The 19910-nt window shown below is 37.3% G+C and overlaps 1 protein-coding gene across 1 annotated transcript; it reads right to left on the reverse strand.

The window, feature by feature from the left end:
• Window positions 1–13585: 13585 nt before the first annotated feature.
• hamp (hepcidin antimicrobial peptide) lies at window positions 13586–14695 on the reverse strand. The gene is made up of 3 exons (XM_059339265.1): window positions 14383–14695; window positions 14205–14282; window positions 13586–14042 (listed from the first exon to the last, which is right to left on the reverse strand). The coding sequence occupies exons 1-3, from the start codon at window positions 14467–14469 to the stop codon at window positions 13935–13937; spliced, it is 273 nt and encodes a 90-aa protein (XP_059195248.1). The 5' UTR covers window positions 14470–14695; the 3' UTR covers window positions 13586–13934.
• Between the last annotated feature and the right edge of the window lie 5215 nt (window positions 14696–19910).

Here is a 19910-nt window from a genome sequence, read left to right on the forward strand (position 1 = left end):
GAGCCCTTAGGTCATCCTGGCATTCCTCTAACACACACGTTCACTGTGGAGTGTGGCTCTAGCCGAAGGCGGCACTGCACAGATCCATAATTATGACAAATAGTTACCTTCATGACACTGCCGGCAATATCACAAGTAGCTGAATTTAATCCTGGAAAATACATTTGACTAAAAGGTAGTTTGAAGCAGATGATGGTGTTTTAGTACAAGCTAAATCCCCACTGACAAAAGATATCATACCCAGCTAGATTAAAAAAAGGCTAGATTAAAAGATTTAAAATATGACCTTTGTACACATAACTGTACAATTATGTTAGTGAAAGTGTATCACTGTCTGTGTGATGTAGATAGAGAGAGAGATTGTATGTTTCCCGAAGATTTTGCCATCAACATCAAAGTGTTTTAGAGACTCTGTAGACACAGAGGCCTGTGATCAGTGTAAACACACAGCTTTCTTGGGAATGATTCAATTTTTAATAACAAATAAAAACCAAAAAAAAAAAAAAACTAAACTGTGTAAGCTTGAAAATAGTAACATGAGAATTGTGACGGAGTACCAAACACTCACCAGTACATCAAATATTGTCCCTGTAATGGTCACAACAGCACCATCTCCTTACTATCTGTTGGAAACACATTTATCTCATATATGACTTATACATGACAGGCTACAGTCTAGGATCACAACCTGAAAGACGATAATTTCAACAGCTGTAGATATCTTCTATCACACAGGATTTACACCACATGATTGCAATGATCACACATTTTACTGTGCCACCTCCCCCAATACAGTTTATGATTCTGATTATTTATCACACACACACACACACACACACACACACACACACACACACACACACACACACACACACACATAGTGATTCATTCATTCTGCTCTCCATAGGTAGACTTATAGCAAATAAAATACAGTCTATGCAGCAGGGTTTCCATCATATCACATCCTGGCAAAGATACAACAGCCCAATGTTTTCCAAAAACATCAAATGTCAGCTGCTTCTCATTGTAAAAACACAACACCTTGGGGACAAGAATAAATAGACCAAATTATGATTTAGGCCTAAATGTGTTTAAATATTATGGGGGAAAGCCTCCGGTGTTTCCATTATATGTAGCAGCTGCTTCATAATTTAAAGAAATATCATGAAGTTGACTTCAAACAACTCTAAGAACTATCTCTCTACTTTGAGGATGAGCAACTGGAATAGTGAAAGTATGTCAATCACTCACAAAGTCAGGACAACCAACAGGAGGACAGTATTTAATAATAGATAGATAGATAGATAGATAGATAGATAGATAGATAGATAGATAGATAGATAGATAGATAGATAGATAGATAGATAGATAGATAGATAGATAGATAGATAGATAGATAGATAGATAGATAGATAGATAGATAGATAGAAAGATAGATAGATAGATAGATAAAATGACTCCAACCTACTCCATGAGGTGCTGATAGACTCAGGAGCACCTTCAGTCAGAGATTGCTGGCACCAAGATGCTCCACAGATAGACACAGGAAGTCTTTCCTACCTGTGAGCATCAGTCTCTACAACTCCTCCCTCAAAATATCAGACGCTCCAAATCAGGTCCAAAAGCTTCCAATCTTGTTGGTGCAATAAAAGAGGACTATTCCCTCACATGCATACTGCACTTTAAACTATCAGTGTCTCTGCTCTGTACAGTCTCCCATAAACACAAACTATCTTATAAGGTTTTAGATTTATATATTGCTCGCATTGATTTTCTTTCTTTCTTTTTTATTTATTTAACAGTTACTTGGTTTTTCAGGTTAAGGTTACTTGGTTTTTACTGTCACTGGTTTTATTTAACTGTTATTTATGCCCCATGTATATAGTGTTACATTTTCAAGTGTTAAAGTTTTTTTTCTCTCTTTTTGATGTGATCATATGTATAGTGTTCAAATGTGTTTCTCTTCTCATGCCATTTCTGTCTGATCTATCTATCTATCTATCTATCTATCTATCTATCTATCTATCTATCTATCTATCTATCTATCTATCTATCTATCTATCTATCTATCTATCTATCTATCCATCCATCCATCCATCCATCCATCCATCCATCCATCCATCCATCCATCCATCCATCCATCTTATTTTCAACATTTAGACTCTATTGTCAACGTTTCAAAATTGTTCTCAAAATATGGACTTTATGCTTGATATTTGAACTTTATTCTCCACAATTCAACTTTATCCTTAACATTTGGATTTTCTTCTCACCATTTCTACTTTATTCTAAAAATGCTTTTTCCTCTCCGATTATTTTTTTCTTATAATAACTTTGACCTCGTTCTCCACATTTGAACTTCATTCATTTCAACTTCTCTCTCAATATTTGGATTTTAGTCTCACTGATTTTCTTTCTTTCTTTTTTATTTATTTAACAGTTACTTGGTTTTTCAGGTTAAGGTTACTTGGTTTTTACTGTCACTGGTTTTATTTAACTGTTATTTATGCCCCATGTATATAGTGTTACATTTTCAAGTGTTAAAGTTTTTTTTCTCTCTTTTTGATGTGACCATATGTATAGTGTTCAAATGTGTTTCTCTTCTCATGCCATTTCTGTCTGATTTATCTATCTATCTATCTATCTATCTATCTATCTATCTATCTATCTATCTATCTATCTATCTATCTATCTATCTATCTATCTATCTATCTATTATACATATACATAAATATGTATAAATACTTTTAAGCTATTTTCACTTATCTGTGTGTGTATTTGTGTATATATACACACATATCCATGTTATTATTATTATTATTATTATATTATTTTAAGTTTAGTGCTGCTTAGCACACACACAATACACAAAACTTGAACGTTGGTTTCGCCACAGGCAAGCATTAACAAAAACCAACAACAAATGCAACGTTATACAGATACATCTCGTTGCTATGACTACAGCCGGTTGCTATGACTAGAGCCAATCACAACTATCCGACATACAGCCAATCACAATTGTCCGGCGTACAGCCAATCACAATGTACTCCCATTAAAGCGTACAGCCAATCATATTGTGTGACGTTATCAACAGACAAAGGACCCTGAGCAGAGGCAATCTGGTACCTCCAGTTGACATCACTGTGCTTTGAACATATACTATTTGGTTTCACTGACTTTCCTTTTGCAAAGGAAAATCAATACTATATAATCAATCTTATAATACAGTTGGCCAAATGGCATATCCATAAATGTTGCTACATTAATCGAAAAACCTCTCTTTCTTGTCTTTGTAAATGAAACCAAACAGTATATTGAGTCTATTAAGAAATCTTCCAATTTGAAAGCTGTAAAAACTTTGAATTCATGTAAACTTTACAGTTTTTTCGTATGAGGACTTGCCTATATATTGTTGAGACCCCCTGACGGGGACGGCGTTTTCCATTGTTATTGTATTGTTGGTGTATTGTCTTGCATTGTTTTGCTTCAATAAAGTTTAAAAAATAAAAAAAACCTCCAGTTGACAGCTGCCTCTTAGAAACAGTGCTGAAACAAAATTAGCTCGCTAGCTAGCTGTCCTGACCCACAAAGTAAAATTCCGCTGCTGCTGAGAAACTAGTCCCTCAAAATGTTTTAACATTGAAAATGCAAGGTTGGTTTAATTTCTAAAATTATTCTATCAACACAGACATGTATATCGATCGTCCGACGTTATAATGCATTTGTCTCGGGTGTTCTGCGGAGCGGGTAAAGCTGTTTTTAGTGACAGGCTGGATGTTACTATTGACGTGCGCTAGCTCAACGTCAGTTTAGCAACAGTGACTTGTGCAACTATAAGGACTGCATAAAATGTGCTGAAAACGGTCTCCACCGACCTATATCAAACCGGCTAAGTTGGAAATTAGGTCCTATGTCCAAAATTCCGAACTATTCCTTTAAGTCCAGTTCAGACTGTATTCCCAGTTCAGTTTTCATCTCCGCGGCGGTGCTAGAAAACGAGCGCTCCCCTCGGCGGTTTGTTTGTCACTTGTCACCGGCAAAAGTTTCAACATCCAAAATCTCCCGGTCACCTGACCTCTCAACGTCATCATCATGACAGGCACGGCCAGCAACCAATCAGAATATAGCTCTTATTTCAAAATAAAGTAACGCTGCATTCATTGGTTGTTATTTTAACACACACTAAAAATGTATTTGATGTGATTTTGAAAAAGAAAAATAAATAAGATAGAGAAGAAGAAGACAGGATAAGACAGAGTTGGTGGGTTTTTGGAGGCCCCCAGAGGTTGGGCTGACAATCCATGCTTTCTGCCCTCCTAAATGTGCTAAAAAGTCATATCCATGTGCTATTATGTTATGATATTTTATCTTATTTTAATGCAACAACACATCAAATTCTATTTCTTAACTTTAAGAATATGGTGTGCCAGAGTGCATCAAAGACAGAACTGACTGCAAAAATGTATTGGATTAAATGTTTACTTCCTCCAAATTCATGTGAAAGAAGGCTGTTTTTGTTTTTGTTTTTTGTAGGACATATTTCGTGTGCTTGATCCTTTCGGTTGAGGGCCAGAGGGTAGAGTGTGCGCATCCAGAAATGTTTTACAGGGTCATCAACTAAAAATAGAAACAAACAAAAATTGTGGCCAATAAATTCAACAGAATAATTTTATAATCTTATGGAGTTAATTGGCCTTTTTTTCACAGGAGACATTCTGATATGACACAGTAAGTATTTTGACATGTTATAGCATGACAAGCTGGGGTGAAACAAATGTCCCTGACAATGACTCAGTTTCATTAAGTTTCCCTATAAGCCATGACAGCATGACAGTGAGCCATCAGGACCTCCCCTGTGCAGAATGCTACCATCATGAATGTTCCTAAATACACCTGTGCTTTTTATGCTTTGACAACAGACAAATGTTAGGGTTTGTCAATAACACATTGCAAAGCAGAGCTGAAAATACTGTGCTCCAAATCACACACTTTTTCTTTGATGTGCAGCAGCCACCCTTACAAAGTACCTACTGTTGCGTGCAGTACACTGGAAAAGAAAAGAAAAAAATCTGGTAGTAAAAGCTGCCAAACACTTACCTTCAAATAGCAGTAAACAACCGGATCTGTAGAATAATTAAAGTTTGGTTTTAACTTTTGGCAACATTTGCTGCCAGACTTTTTACTGTTGGTTTTTTTTTCACGATTTCTTTGCACATTTATTTTTTAAAATTAAAATGTAAAGTTGTCATAATTTTACATTGAGCAATATGATGTGTATTTTTTTTTTTTAATTTAATTGACTGACATTTAACAATCAAGACCATTAAGCAATTGAATAATACTGTTAAAAATATGTTAAATTGCTGCATTAACTATAGCTATTTTGTATTTTTATAGGGACTTTTCTATTTCTGTAGAATAACTAAAGTTCGATTTTAACTTTAATATATGATGATAAGTTTTTGGCAACATTTGCTGCCAGACTTTTTACTGTTGTTGTTTTTTTTACGATTTCTTTGCACATTCCTTTTCTTAAATTAAAATGTAAAGTTGTCATAATTTTACATCGAGCAATATGATGTGTATTTTTTATCTTATTTTATTCACTGACATTTAAAATTCAAGACCATTAAGCAATTGAACAAAACTGTTTAAAAAATATGTTAAATTGCTATATTTTTTAGGGCTCTTGGAGTGTGTGTTTGTTGAAATACGAACCAAATAATCTAATTGGTTGCTGGTTGTTGTCATGGTGATGACGTTGAGAGGTCAGGTAACCGGGAGATTTTGGATGTTGAAACTTTTGCCGACAAACAAACCGCTTTGGGGAGCGCTCGTTTTCTAACACGGCGAGGATTAAAACGGAACAAGAGTGTGTCAGCAACACTTGAACTCTTTTTTATTTTATTTTATTTTTTTACTGGGAATACAGTCTGAACTGGACTATTTTTCGAGGACAAAGAAGACCGGCATATAAGGTGGGGCAGCTTTTTATAGCAGCGGCTGGGCTATGCTAGCTAGCTAATTCTTCTTTCACTTGTGAGCTGATAAACCCCAAATAAATCAAATCCAGTGCCCAATATCTCTTTTTTTTCCAAGCTACTGGAGCTATTTCGCCAGAGCCGCCCGTGGCACTTGGTTTTTATAGTAACACAGCCGTCAAGGCGTCACTCTGCTTGAGGAGAAAATACTGTACTCCTGTTGTTTATTTGGTTGTCCTGACTTTGTGAGTGATTGACATCCTGTCACTGTTGCAGTTGCTCATCCTCAATGAGGAGAGAGAGTTCAGTGGAGTCCTGCAGTGGCAACTCATGATATGTTATAAAATTCTCAAGCAGCTGCTGGATATAATGGAAACACTGTAGGCTTTCTCTCATATTATTCACACACATTTAGACCTGTATCACAGATTTGGTCTATCATTTCTTGTTTCCAGTGTGTTATGTTCATACAATGAAAAGTAGTTGACATTGGTTGTTTTAGGAAACATTAGGCTGTTGTACCTTTGCCATGGTTTAAGATTTGCTATATACGGTCATGGAAAAAATTACCATTGTTTTCTTCAATTTTATATTCATGTTAATGCCTGGTACAACTAAAGGTGCATTTGTTTGGACAAATATAATGATAACAACAAAAATAGCTTATAAGAGTTTAATTTAAAAGCTGATATTTCGCCATTTCCCATGGTTTTCTTGTTAATGATTTTGGTTATTATCAAGAAAATGAATGTACCATGAACAAGAAATGTAAGGAAACAAGGGTCTAATATTTTTTTCCATGACTGTATGTACCTATGAGCAGTATAAATTGATCACTGAGTGTGTGATGAAAATTAATCATAATCATTTAACTATATTGGGGGAGGTGGGACAGTATGTGCTTGTGTATGCCATTGAGCTACACCTTGTATGCTAACTTGATATTGTTGCCACTAGCCCAGTAAACTATTGTTGCAATCATGTGGTGTAAATCCTTTGTGGTAGAACATATCTACAGGGGTTTCCAACAGATAGTACACTTCAGACCAAAAGTCTAAATAGTAATGTTCGACTACTGGATTGTGATGTTTGGATGTAGTGTAGGGTGTGGAGCGGCCTCAACATTTTTATTCTTGGCCCTAACCGGAGTTTTCTGTGGCTGCCCACTTCTGCTGTCGTCTGATCTTGTACACTTCACAGGCGAGGTGCTTTGACTTTGGCCTTCTTGCTCATATATGCAGAAAACAGACAGAAAAGAATGTTGGCCTCCATATTGTAAAATGTGACAAAATGCAGTAGGAAACCCTGGTGTTTCCTCTCCACTTCCATCCACTGTACAACACTGAGGCCTAAATATTCCAGATATAGGCGCTGCCATCCTGCGCTGATGATGTCACCTGGAGCCAGAGTCTGCGTAGTAATCACAATATCCCTCATTTATCAAACGAGCATACGACAGAAAGTGAGCGTAAAGTGGGCGTACGATCATTTCTACACAAGGCTCGGCATTTATCAATTTGGACGTGAGCGGAGGGTATGATCAGATCTCATAATCTCATCTCTGATTTCCTTCCTTTTCACTTTTTATGCTGCCAAACAAAACCAGTTTGTTTTGTTGCAGCTGTTGGACCTCAGCGTTTCACTTTCTGCCTCTGAGAAATTTATCTTTTTTTGCGATTAAATCTTATTTTAAAACATTGTTTACCTCCTGGCTGCAACCAAAAAGCTGTGAAAAAAAAAGTCTGTGCTACAAATGTAAAATATTCAGTGATAAGTACATTCATATTCATAATTCATAAATCTCCATTGCTGCATATTTCTGTAAAATGTCTATTTCGCTCCTGTTGTTATTTATGACGGTGCACTTTACTTATAAAGCTGACTTTAAAAAGTTTTTAAAAATCCTCTTTTTGGCCGTATTGCGTCCTTGAGTGGCATAAACTCTCGGGGCGAGCCATCTGAGTCGGGTATATTTTAGGGCGTTGTATTTAAATACCACTTGTTTCGAGCCGCCACATTTATCAACAGCCAATCATTATTACGCTGTGATTGGAGAGATACCAACGTTTGATAAATCCCATATGAACCCTGTCGTAAGACGAAAACTGTCAGATCTGAGCTCGTTTCTACGCTCGTTGGATAAATGAGGGCCAATGTGTGGAGCCCACTGAGCTCCCACAGTCGTGTGTCAATTACAGCCACCAATCATGGTACAGCTCCATTTTTTTGTACACTAAATAACGAATTAAAACCAAACCTATTAGAAAAACACTTTAACAAACACCAGGATGGTAAGAACTACCTAAACTGACAGAAACCATCTTTGTGAACAATTTATTTCGTTTAGTTTTGCTTCTGTCCATCCATGAATGGACAGGTATGATTTCTAACCTATAATACAGCCCGCCTCCAGGGGGTGATCAAGATGTTCTTGCCTCACTAGTGTCTGTCATGTCCTCCATCTTCATATACAGTCTATGACTGGGACATACTGAATAGCATGATAATATGGGAACTGGAATGCACCCATACACTGCATACAACCAACACTTGTTACTCAGGTGGTTGCAATCTTCATAATTAAAATGAATCTGCTCCCCAACTAAACCAATTACAAATGGACAACACAATCTGATGAACCCACAGGGGACAAAATGTCTCTTTTTATATGCTCTACAATAGATAAAATTATAACAATTAAAAACTGATTAATTTTGACTGAATGGGAACCCATGAGTTTCTCTCCTAGGCTTGATCCAGTTGTGCTTTCCATCAGGGATTCACCTCTTCCCATAGAAAATGAATAGAAGTGGTGTCTTCACACAGCTTGACACATTCATTCTGGTTGTCCCTGCAGTGTGTTAATTTCCCTGCCATGCCCTACCTGTCCACCAGACACCCTCAGTGAGTTTCACCTGACACCTGACTGCCTTTGTGATCGGCCACCTGCCTGCACAGCTGCTTCTCATTTGCTTATTAACTCCCCAGCATATAGGGAAGGAGAGGTTTCCACATCATTTATGTTGTGTGCTGGTTGAGCTGTTCATGGCTGCCTGCTAATTTTTTCATTGTCAATTCTAATTGCCTGCCTGTAACCCCGATCTTACTCAAAACGTGTATCTGATTCCTTTGGCTGTTATTCGTATCCAGAAGTGGTCTCTTCACCACGTTTTTCTCCTCTGACGCATAAAATTCCACACACGCATTATCACACTCGATGAGGTAACTTTAATTTGAATGGAATCCAATAAACAAACTTGCCTGAAGTGGAACCGCTAAGCTATCAAGGATGAGACTACACAGGGATCATTGTGCTTGTTATGCCTATGGCATGCATTCTTGTTGTGCCATTAAAAATTCTTATTGAAGTAGTATTTGCCTTCAACCATGTTGATTTTCTTTTGATGACTCTTTTCCTTGCTCCTCTCTAGCATTTCACTATCTCTGACATTTTTTAAAGGCTGGGTTTTGGCTTTATTATGCTGGCCAAATTAGTTTATTGGATGGACTAGAGCTTGGACTGAGCTCTCACTACTCTACTCCTGTTGTTAAGTACTGAGAAGTACCCCATGATGTGCAGCTGTCTGGCATTGGCAGCCACTTGATTTCTAGAATAACTCAAGGTCTGGGTCGAAATGCCTCACAAGGAGGACACAAATCTGGATTAAAATAACTTCAGTGTACAGTGCCAGGCTTAAGTAACTCTGAAATTAAACATTTTACCTGCTTTTCATTTCAACAGACACTTAAATGAAAGGAAATGGTTTTCCATTAGAAACTAGAAATTTGTCAGGCCATATATTCGGGTTATTTGATTCTGGCTTTCTTGGTGCCTTAATTTGATGTGAAAATCAGCAGTTGATCAAATGTAAAACTGATTCATGAAAGCTTTTCTTGTATTAAACAGGTTAAGCTTTTCTGAGAAAAAATATCTGGCTACAAGAAGGGTTGTAGTTTACATTTACACCACAGTGATGGCTATTTATCAGCTAAATAAAAAGGGGGGAACATTTAACTTTACCTACCCTCACGGACTGCTTAACAAACACATAATCAGGCCAAAAATGTAGATTCCACATTAATCCATCATGTGAAAAGAGTGACACAACAGAGATGGCTGTTGTTAGATGATGATAAATGTTGATGGATGTCAGTTGCAATCTTACACTTGAGTGTGCATGGTGGTTGTGACGATGACAATACAGGGAAGACATGGCAATATATAAAATTATCTCCCATCATTAGACCCTGAGTGTCAGAGCTGAGTGATTGCAGTGATTTCTCTGTGTGTGCATATGCTCTGTTGCAAGCCAACAGGGGACATTCCAGAGGTCCATGGCTGCATTAAACCATGCTAAAATTATTTGGCGAATTTCCTTTAATTGTAGCCAAAAGAGTGTTTTTTTCTATTGTTTTTATTCTATCTATCTATCTATCTATCTATCTATCTATCTATCTATCTATCTATCTATCTATCTATCTATCTATCTATCTATCTATCTATCTATCTATCTATCTATCTATCTATCTATCTATCTATCTATCAAAAGGGGACTTTCAGGTGTGTGTGTGTGTGTGTGTGTGTGTGTGTGTGTGTAGATAGATAGATAGATAGATAGATAGATAGATAGATAGATAGATAGATAGACTTTATTTATCCCAAGCTGGGAAATTACAGAAGTTTTAAAGTTCAAACTCAGATGTGCTGTTTTACTGTTTGTTGCATATGAGGTTGTATGATTTGGAGGACACGTTGGATTTGTTAATGCCTCTGTGGAATATATAAAAGTTTCATGGCGTGTTGAAGGCTGTTTGAAGTACTATAGTAGTTATGCATGGAGTATATGTCTTGGCTGTTGCAAAATAGTGTGAAGTGCTGTGAGGCATAAATAAAAAAGCTAAAAGAAGTAAATTGCAAACTGGTAAAAGATGTTTTTCTAGCAGTAAAACACTTCACGTTTCCCTCCTTTCAAGCATCAGTCACTCAGCCTGTGAGAACTCAGTCCTTCACATTTCTCTCAATTTCGACTGCATGATTTTTTTTTGTGGCAGAAGTTTCTGTATGTGCTGCTCTTCCCTTCCCTTTTTCTCCAGCAATGATGGCTGTCTCTGCTTCTTCTTCTTTTTTTTCTTTTTTTTGCTCGTGGCGCACGTATGCAAGCACACACTCAAATACTCCCACACACACGCATCTTCTCTGTCGAACATACAAGGAGTGACATTATGACAACCAAGAGTATCTGTTTGAGATCTCAAATTCCCAACCCCAGCCATACTTAATGTGTCTTGACACACCAGCATGACATCTCAAAATAGTTTTTGCCTTGAGCAGTTAGTTAATGAAAAGCAATAGCAGGAAAGTAACCCACGCCATGCGACACACAACAGCTCGTTACAGTCTGCAGTAAAATAAAACGGGGGTTCACAGATGATCACGTCTTGCAAGGTTACATGCCAGTCATTCATGTGGGATAACCCCATCACTGTTTAATCTGACGGTCCATCAATGATATAATTTTTCAATTGATAATCCAGATTGGGAATTCAATCTCTGCTGCCTGTTTCTTTTTTCTTTTTATGTGAGAACACCATGGGAATTCTCACAACACAATCGTATTTCTTTTCACAGGCTTTTATTGATTATGATTCGCCACGGTTCAGTAGTAGATATTATGCTCTCTGAGGTGGAATAGTGAGGGCTACATCTTTGAGTTAACTGATTATTTTCTCACCAGCTGCAGTAACTAGCAGAGCAAGCAGGGGGCACACTGTTGATACTGGTAGTGTGAATACCACGGTGCTTTACTAAATTTTTCAATAATATGTTTCACACAGATAGTGAAGAAGCATCTCTGCTCCGACAGATCACAAATGATGTATGGATTTTTTTTATTATTTTGCTTCCTAAAAGTGTTGATGCTGTGTAATTGTGTTGATATCTGAGGCAATTGTAAATAAATATGAAGTTGAGCTGCTTTTGAGGTCGATAACATGCATTGCAACAATATTTTTTCTAAAAGGCAGCGATAAAAAAATTGAATGTTTTACTGTTAAGTTGTAAAAAGGGGTTCTTCTGACATTATTTAGAAAAATAATTGGAAAGCAGGAAATCCTGTCTGCACTTCCTTTTTCCATTGAATTGTAACACTGTTGACTAATTATTCATTCTTTTAAAAAATGTTGTATAATCTGGGGTAAGTTTGCTTTCATTTTCTGTAAAATTGGTTAAGTTAATTTGTTGCCATATGGCAACTGCAACCCCAATCTAAAAACGTTGTTACCGTGTAAAATGTAAAGAAAAACAGAATGCATCAAACTCAGTTGTTTATTTACAGAAACAAAAGTTTATCAGTTTGAACAGAAATATATTGTCTTGGTGCAGTTTTCAACTGGATGTGTCACAAGGGATTAGCAAATTATGGAATTCTGTTTTATTTACGTTTTAGACGAGTTCACAACTTTTTTGGAAATGTGGTTGTACATGCAAATAAAGTCATGGATTCTTAAATTTTTTGTTTACTTGAATGCCTGGTACAACTTAAGGTACATTTGTTTGGACAAATATAATGATAACAACAACAATAGCTCATAAGAATTTAATGTAAGAGCTGACATTTTCCATGGTTTTCTCGATAATAACCAAAATCATTATCAAGAAACCATGGAAAATGTCTAGATATCAGCTCTTAAATGAAACTCTTATGAGCTATTTTTGTTGTTATCACTATATTTGTCCAAAACAAGTGTACCCTTATATGTACCAGGCATTGAATGAACAATTAATTGAAGAAAACAAGGGTGGTCTAATATTTTTTTTCCATGACTGTAGAAAGTTGCAGATCAGGAACCAGGTTGTCTCCAGGGGGACTGACTAGCTGGGGCTCCAGAGTTTATAACTTTTAAAATGATATAAATACTTTATCATTTCAGACATTTTTAACCTTACCTTAATATCTGTACTACAAAATTCCACCACTTGAAATCAGAGGAATTTACAATATACCACACAAATTATATGCTGGTTCACTTTTTGTACATTTCCAGTCAGGCCAGGACAATTGGTGCCTATGCTATTTAAGACATTTTTTAACTTAAATTTCATATGTGTACATATGATGTTCGAACAGCACTTTTTAAAGCTTACTGTCCTCCACTCTATAGAGCCCACTTGTGGTGAAGTAAAGTGACGCATTCAGAACATCATATGTTTGGACAAGTAATGTCCCACCTTTTTTAGACTGTGCTGAGTTATTTTAAGCATAACTGACTCAAAGTGTTTAAAAAACATGTAATCATAATGGCCTAACTGACCCCAGTTTTCATCTTGTTTTGGAAACACTGGAACAAATGTCTGTATGTGTCTTAAAGGACTTATGAAATGCAGTCATTAGATCTATGTGTTGCTATGTTCTTTTTGTATTGTACTGTATTTTATCATTGTTATACTGGAGTGGACTAGTATATGTCTGTACATACTATTAGATTATATTAGAGTATATGTCTAGAATAAAGTTAAAGTTATAACATTTAAGGAATGCCCTGATGATCATGATACCGGGTTAATAAAGACCTACTGCTGTTAAATATTAGACACAAAAATCCTTTTTGTAGTTGCTTCAACATGTTAATTATTTATTCAGCACCGAATATTAACTTGTTAGACTTAATTTAGATGAAGAAACAGTTTCATCTGGATTATTTATAGAAACTAGAAATTTACATATCATTGAGCTTACAAAAAGACTTACAGGGTGAAAGTATTAAAAACATAGAAAATAAATACATTTTTTCCCAGTGCTCTTGCATGAATCATACCTCCTTTAAAAACAATGATACAAAACAGTGTAGCACAGGCAATGCATTGGAGAAAGAAGTCAAGAAAAGGTAGTTTTCTTGGGGTTAAGACAATAAAAGCGTAATAAATTAATATTCCAAGGTGGTTGCGGGAATCTTCAGAACCTGCAGCAGAAGCCACAGCCCTTGTTGGCCTTGCAGCAGTTGCAGCAATACCGGCACATGGAGAGCTGGCTCTGGCGCTTCTGCCTGATGTGATCTGGCATCTGTGCGAAAGACAAGAGACATGAGCGGAGCGTTCATCTCCAGCATTTCATCCTCTCCTTGCGTGGAGAGAGCACCAGGGCACTCCACGGGGAAAACACATCCACTTAAATTTTAATTTGCTCACGGTAATTGGCTTAATTCATTCAGTCAATTGAACATACCATCCTCGATTCCATTGACATTTCTTGATATGCCGCAACTGGAGTGTCATTGCTCCCTGCCTCCTCCAGCTCCTGCACCTGTTAATGAATTATGCACATTTAGGAGCCACATCTTAGCATCCTGACAAAACATTTATAGCTAATAAGCAAATGAAGTGAGTTTAAGTCAAATTCTTACCCCGGTGAATGGGACGGCGGAGCTCTCCAGAATGCAAATAAAGGCGAGCACGAGTGTCACTGCAACTGCAATGCTGAATGCCTTCATTTTAATGGGCTTTAAATGGTTTAGTTATTAAATCCTTTGAAGGTTAGAGTTGATCGGTCTTCTTTCTCATGGGTGTCGGGCCACCGCAGAGCGACACAATATCTTCAATGTATTCTTCAGCTGCCGTGATGGATGGCGATTGTCTGGGGGAGAGGATTTCTTCAGATCTTTTGGTGACCCTTGTCAGTTCTTTAGAGTCCTTTGGCTGTCTGATGGCTGAGTATGCAGAGCGCTCTAGTATTTATACACACTGGGGCTCAGTGTTGCCTCATCGCTCTGGGAGGCCAGGCCCTTTCCTGGCAGCAGTTACCTAACTCCACTGGGGAAGTTTTGACCTCTCTTCTCCTCTCTCCGTAGTGCTGCAACACTCACGGAAAATCCTCTGCTCTATCTTTGATTGTGGGCCCCCACTGTTCAGCAATATCAAATCAACTATGAACTTTTAAATTAAATTACTTTCCGCACACAGAACACATAATCCCACACATGAACAAGCTGCTGCTGCTGCTGCTGGAGACCATCATTTTTTACAATATATGAGAGCAATATGTATTCTGTATTGACGTAGTGTTTCATTCTTGTTGAAATTCATCTAAAAATGTGACTTTTTTTCTGGGAACAAGCTGGAGATTCCCACAGCAAAGGCCAACGCTGCACGGGTCAATCTATTGCACGGCCGACTGAGCTGCACTTGTTACGACCCAGGAAATCCTTCACTAAGGAGAGGGAGCCACTTTGGAATATCCATTGCTCAGTCTAAAGGATGTAATTACAACCTCTCAAATGGAATAATTAGCCCCTCATTTTCAACACATTCAGTTTTTGCATAATACACAGGAGCCTGCAGTTGAACCAAATTAAATCCCTTTGAGAGCAGCGAAATAGTAGCCAGGATTAAAATCCTCTATTTGAGAGTCAAGGTGTTTCAGTATGCATTAGTTTAAAATGAATAGTGTGATCTGATGAGGTTTATTATGTCTGGACAGAGATGAGTTGCATTTCCCCACAACAAAGAAAATCTATTGTATATCGTGACTTTTTAGTACATGATACAATTTCTCTTTTTTATGCTCAGTCTGTATTTCAATATAACAGAAATAAATATACTTACAAAATGACTAAAGACAGCTGCTTTTGTTTCATTAAAACACCATTAGTAATTTCCTGGCACACAGCATGTTAACAATTGATGGGTTGATAAATATTTCAAACAGTGTGAAATTACAACAGTGTGAATTTAATGACAATAACATAATAACAATCACAAACCCAGTTCGGTAACAATTGCAGAAAAACCACAGCTCTGAAATTGTAAGAATAATTTTCCCCCTTATCACTGAAGCAGCGATAAACACCTTAAGATTAATTAGCCTGTCAGGGTAAGAAAACTATTCTACAACAACATCAGGCTGTGAATAAATACAAAAATCAATAACGGTGGAAATGAAATAACAGAAAAGGCGAAATAAAGGTACAAACTGATAAACGGTGGGCTGTGCACGCTGATAAAATCAGGGGGCCATTTGAATTCTCATTATACCTTCAAAGTCTCTCCAAATTGCCTGTGCTGACTCAATTAGTGAAACAACATGTCGTGGGACCCCTGCGTCAGTCTGTCTCGTTCACTGATAACCTTGCTGGCCCGCATGCTTGCTTTGGATGACCACAACATCAATGTCAACAAATACAACCATGAATGGCTCCACGTTTGTTGGAATCTACCCATGCTTGTCTCATATGTAGGGAGAGCATTGCATCTTCAGTTTATGCTTTTTGTGTGTGTGTGTGTGTGTGTGTGTGTGTATGTGTGTGTGTGTGTGTGTGTGTGTGTCTGACTGAGAGACATAAATGGGCTCAAGTCCACTACTTGAACTAGCACATCATGTCCACTCACGATGAACACATGTCATTTTGTTTTCCATGCTTCACTAGGCCTGACTCATCTCATGAGAAACCTGAATATGACACTGATGGACTATACCAGGAGAAAAAAAATATTATCCAGGTTCACTGTGAGTGTCAGCACATGGGCTCACATTAAAAAAATAATAATTAAGGACTGGGTATGTTGATCATATAGGCCTAAGATCAGATTTTGTTTGAGTTTTCTTTTTTTGTTTTGTTTTGTTGTAATTGTCTATGTATATGCATGTCCCTTTTTCTTTATTTATTTTCTTTCAGAGAATTAAAGTGAAAGTCCCCCTTATGTTTGAATTGTTCATACTGTTAATACATAAAAATGTTTTTAAAAATTGGGCCTGGGAAGAAAACTGATGTTGATATATACCTATGGATACAGATGGAAAATCCTGACCGTTATCTTTTCTATGATTTTCTTTTCCTTTTCTTTGCTTTTCCTATGTATCAGGAACCTGTAAATCCAAGATAACTTATGTTTTGTTTTGTTTTTTAAAAAGGAAAAATATCCTACATTGTATGAAACCTGTTGGCCTCAATAAAGATAAAATAAAAATTAAAAATAAAATAAAAAAGAGCTTTTAGGTCGGGGTTTTCCAAGTGTGCAGAATTTGATCTGTGTTTTCCCGAGCATGTGTGTCTCCTATCAGCCACTGAGGCTATCAGCAGGAATCTTCTGGCCAAACAAAGACAGGCACCAGCATGGCGGACAGATTCACCTCAGCAGGCGCCACTCTACCTTTTTCTCCTGGTCGAGGGCATTGCCCCCGTCTGTCCCTGTTGCGTCATCGTCCTCTGTTCCTGTCCCTGTCCACTTCTCACCCCCTTTTCCCCTCCTCCTCTCTGGCCCATCTGCTTTATATGGAGCTGCAAGACACTCCACATATCCAGCTCATCCTCTGTCAGCTTTTCTGGTATCAAACCCACCAAACACAACACTCAGCACCCCCACAAAACACAGCCAGACACGTGTCCCATCTTTAATCAAAAGTAGGACATGGAAGAGCCAATGTTGATACAACAGTAATATGTCAATTTGTAAATAAACACGAGAACTTTTAGTAGCAGCCTGTGTTAAACAGGTGCAGTGTCACTTTTTAGCCTCAGGGGGCAGTATAGAGCCCATGTCTCTGCATGCTGGGAAGGGTGGCTGTGGGGAATTCCCCAGTTTGTGAGGAATTTGAAGCATGTTACAATATTTCAGTGGAACTTCCAAAATGTCAATCCTAGTGCTATTTAAGAATTAACCAAAATTCCCTTAAAATGCTTATAATAACGAGAGGATTAACCCACAATCATATGGTGCCTTTTCATAAAATAATGTAGCTCAAAGAGATACTGTAGAATCTGAGGGCATGGATCCTCCAGTCCAGTGTTTGTCCATTTGATTTTAAGTTTTTACTGCCTGGATTTAGTTCTAATCTGGTTGTTGTACAGGGCTTCAACTATTTTATGTACATATATAAGTAACTGATCTACTATAATTAAATGTTAAAATTTAGATAAATACTATAAATAAGAAATGAATTGCATTAAAAAATAAATTGAAATAATAACTTCTGCAATAGTATCTTTGATCTTTTTCTGATCAGAGTCAAATGATGTTCCCATTTCCTAGGAAAACAGAAACATACCCCTAAACATCTTTTTCTGTAAAATAAGCACAGTAAAGAGAGAGTGCAGATCTACCTAAAAGCAAACAGTCAATACAGACAGTAATACTTTAATAAATATTGTAGAAAATATCTGCATCAGTGATTTGAAAACCCCATATAGATGACCACTAATCTTGGTAAAACCAGGTCACGATTACTGAAAAAAGACACAACTGTTGAGTTTTTCAAACTCTGTAGCTTTGAGCACCACAAGCAAAGAGCAATCTAGTTCCATTATATTCAAGGGAAGGCAAACATCTAGACTGATAAATAGCAAGAGGGAAAACATGTAGCGTAACTGTATCCCAAGTCGGACATTGTTCGGCTTGCATTCTATCAAAATTTCACATTAACTACGTATATAAATGATCATGTAATGCTTCCTATAAATTAAATGGTGTGAAACTAAAGTCTAAATTATTATCTTTCGATATTGTTTTAACCGTGTGCGTTAGCCTTGGGTTTACCAGAGTCGGCTAAAGGATGCTAATGAATTAGCCATGCACTAACTGTATCCCAAATCGGACACTTTTGTCTCGTTGCTGTAAAACAATGGGGGCTGCTGAGTTTTTGGGGGAAATTGTATGTTTCTGGGTAAGCCAAATAAATAACACAGTTATCAACCATCGTTATCAACACAGCTGGACCGTTCTTCTGTCCTTCACATTAAAATACAGTTCAGTAAAAATAAAGTGTCACTGGAGCGTTCTTACTGCTTTCTCTCATCAGATTAACTTTCGTATTGTAATTAGACATGTAAATCTCCATGTACAAAAATGAAATTTCACACATAGATAGTTAAATATGTATAAATCAATGATACCTAAACTGATGGTGGCAATCTTGTAATCTTGAAATGAACGTGAAAACACCCGATTTGCAGATGAGTCCAATTTGGGTTACAGTCTCTACTGTTTGAACTTCAAATAATAGGTACTTAAGTAAATAAATAGTGACATTTTTGTACTATTCTCCTGAATTATATCATAAGCATTCGTTTCGGAAACTACACTTGCCACTGTTTCTTCTTATTTCTTCACTGTGCTCCCAATATTTAAGTCAGAAATGCCCACGTCTTACATCAACATATTCAAATAAAATTCGCCTGTCAGTAGAATCAAACATCCAACACCATGGCAGCTAGAATAAACTAGAATCTGAGCTCATACCTACCCTCCGATCTCTTGACAGCAGCAGAATACATACCTTTGTGCTGATACTACTATTACGAGCGAGACAGAAGCTGTGTAGTTATTAATGTAGGCCCAGGAAAGATGAGAGTCAGTGTGGTATACAAGGCATGAGGAGCATTGTATGTCAGATGGAATAAGACTCTTTCTGTCAGCCATTTTTCAACAAATAACAACCTCTGAGAGAGGGAATGTGAAACAGGCTGAGGCAGTGGACAATACATGCTCCTGACACAGTGCTCCTGTAGCTCAAAAAGCACAAAGGCAAGACATGCCTGCAGGACATGAAACTGTGGCTTTCCAGCAGAATGTGTTGGCCAGCACGGGTTCAATGAAAATCAGTCATCCATGTGCTTTTTGTAGACGTGCCTAAACACAAATCTGAAATGGTATTTTCCAATTCGCATAAAGGATTTTACGACAGGTGGCTTTATCCCACCCTGCAGGCAAAAGTGGAAACATTCATTTGCTCAGTACTGACCAGACAAGGGCCATTGTTTCAATTCCATTAAATATAATTTCAGCAATAACAATTTATTGCTCAAAAGCGGAGACACTTTCCCCTTCCAATTAATACATGAATTAATTGTAAGTGAGTTATCAGCACTGAGAGATAAAAGTGACATTCGCTGGTACTTGCATCATATTACATTTATTAGGGGGAAAAAATCGGCACGTC

The sequence above is a fragment of the Centropristis striata genome, chromosome 8, assembly GCF_030273125.1.
Source record: "Centropristis striata isolate RG_2023a ecotype Rhode Island chromosome 8, C.striata_1.0, whole genome shotgun sequence".
Lineage (NCBI taxonomy): Eukaryota > Metazoa > Chordata > Actinopteri > Perciformes > Serranidae > Centropristis > Centropristis striata.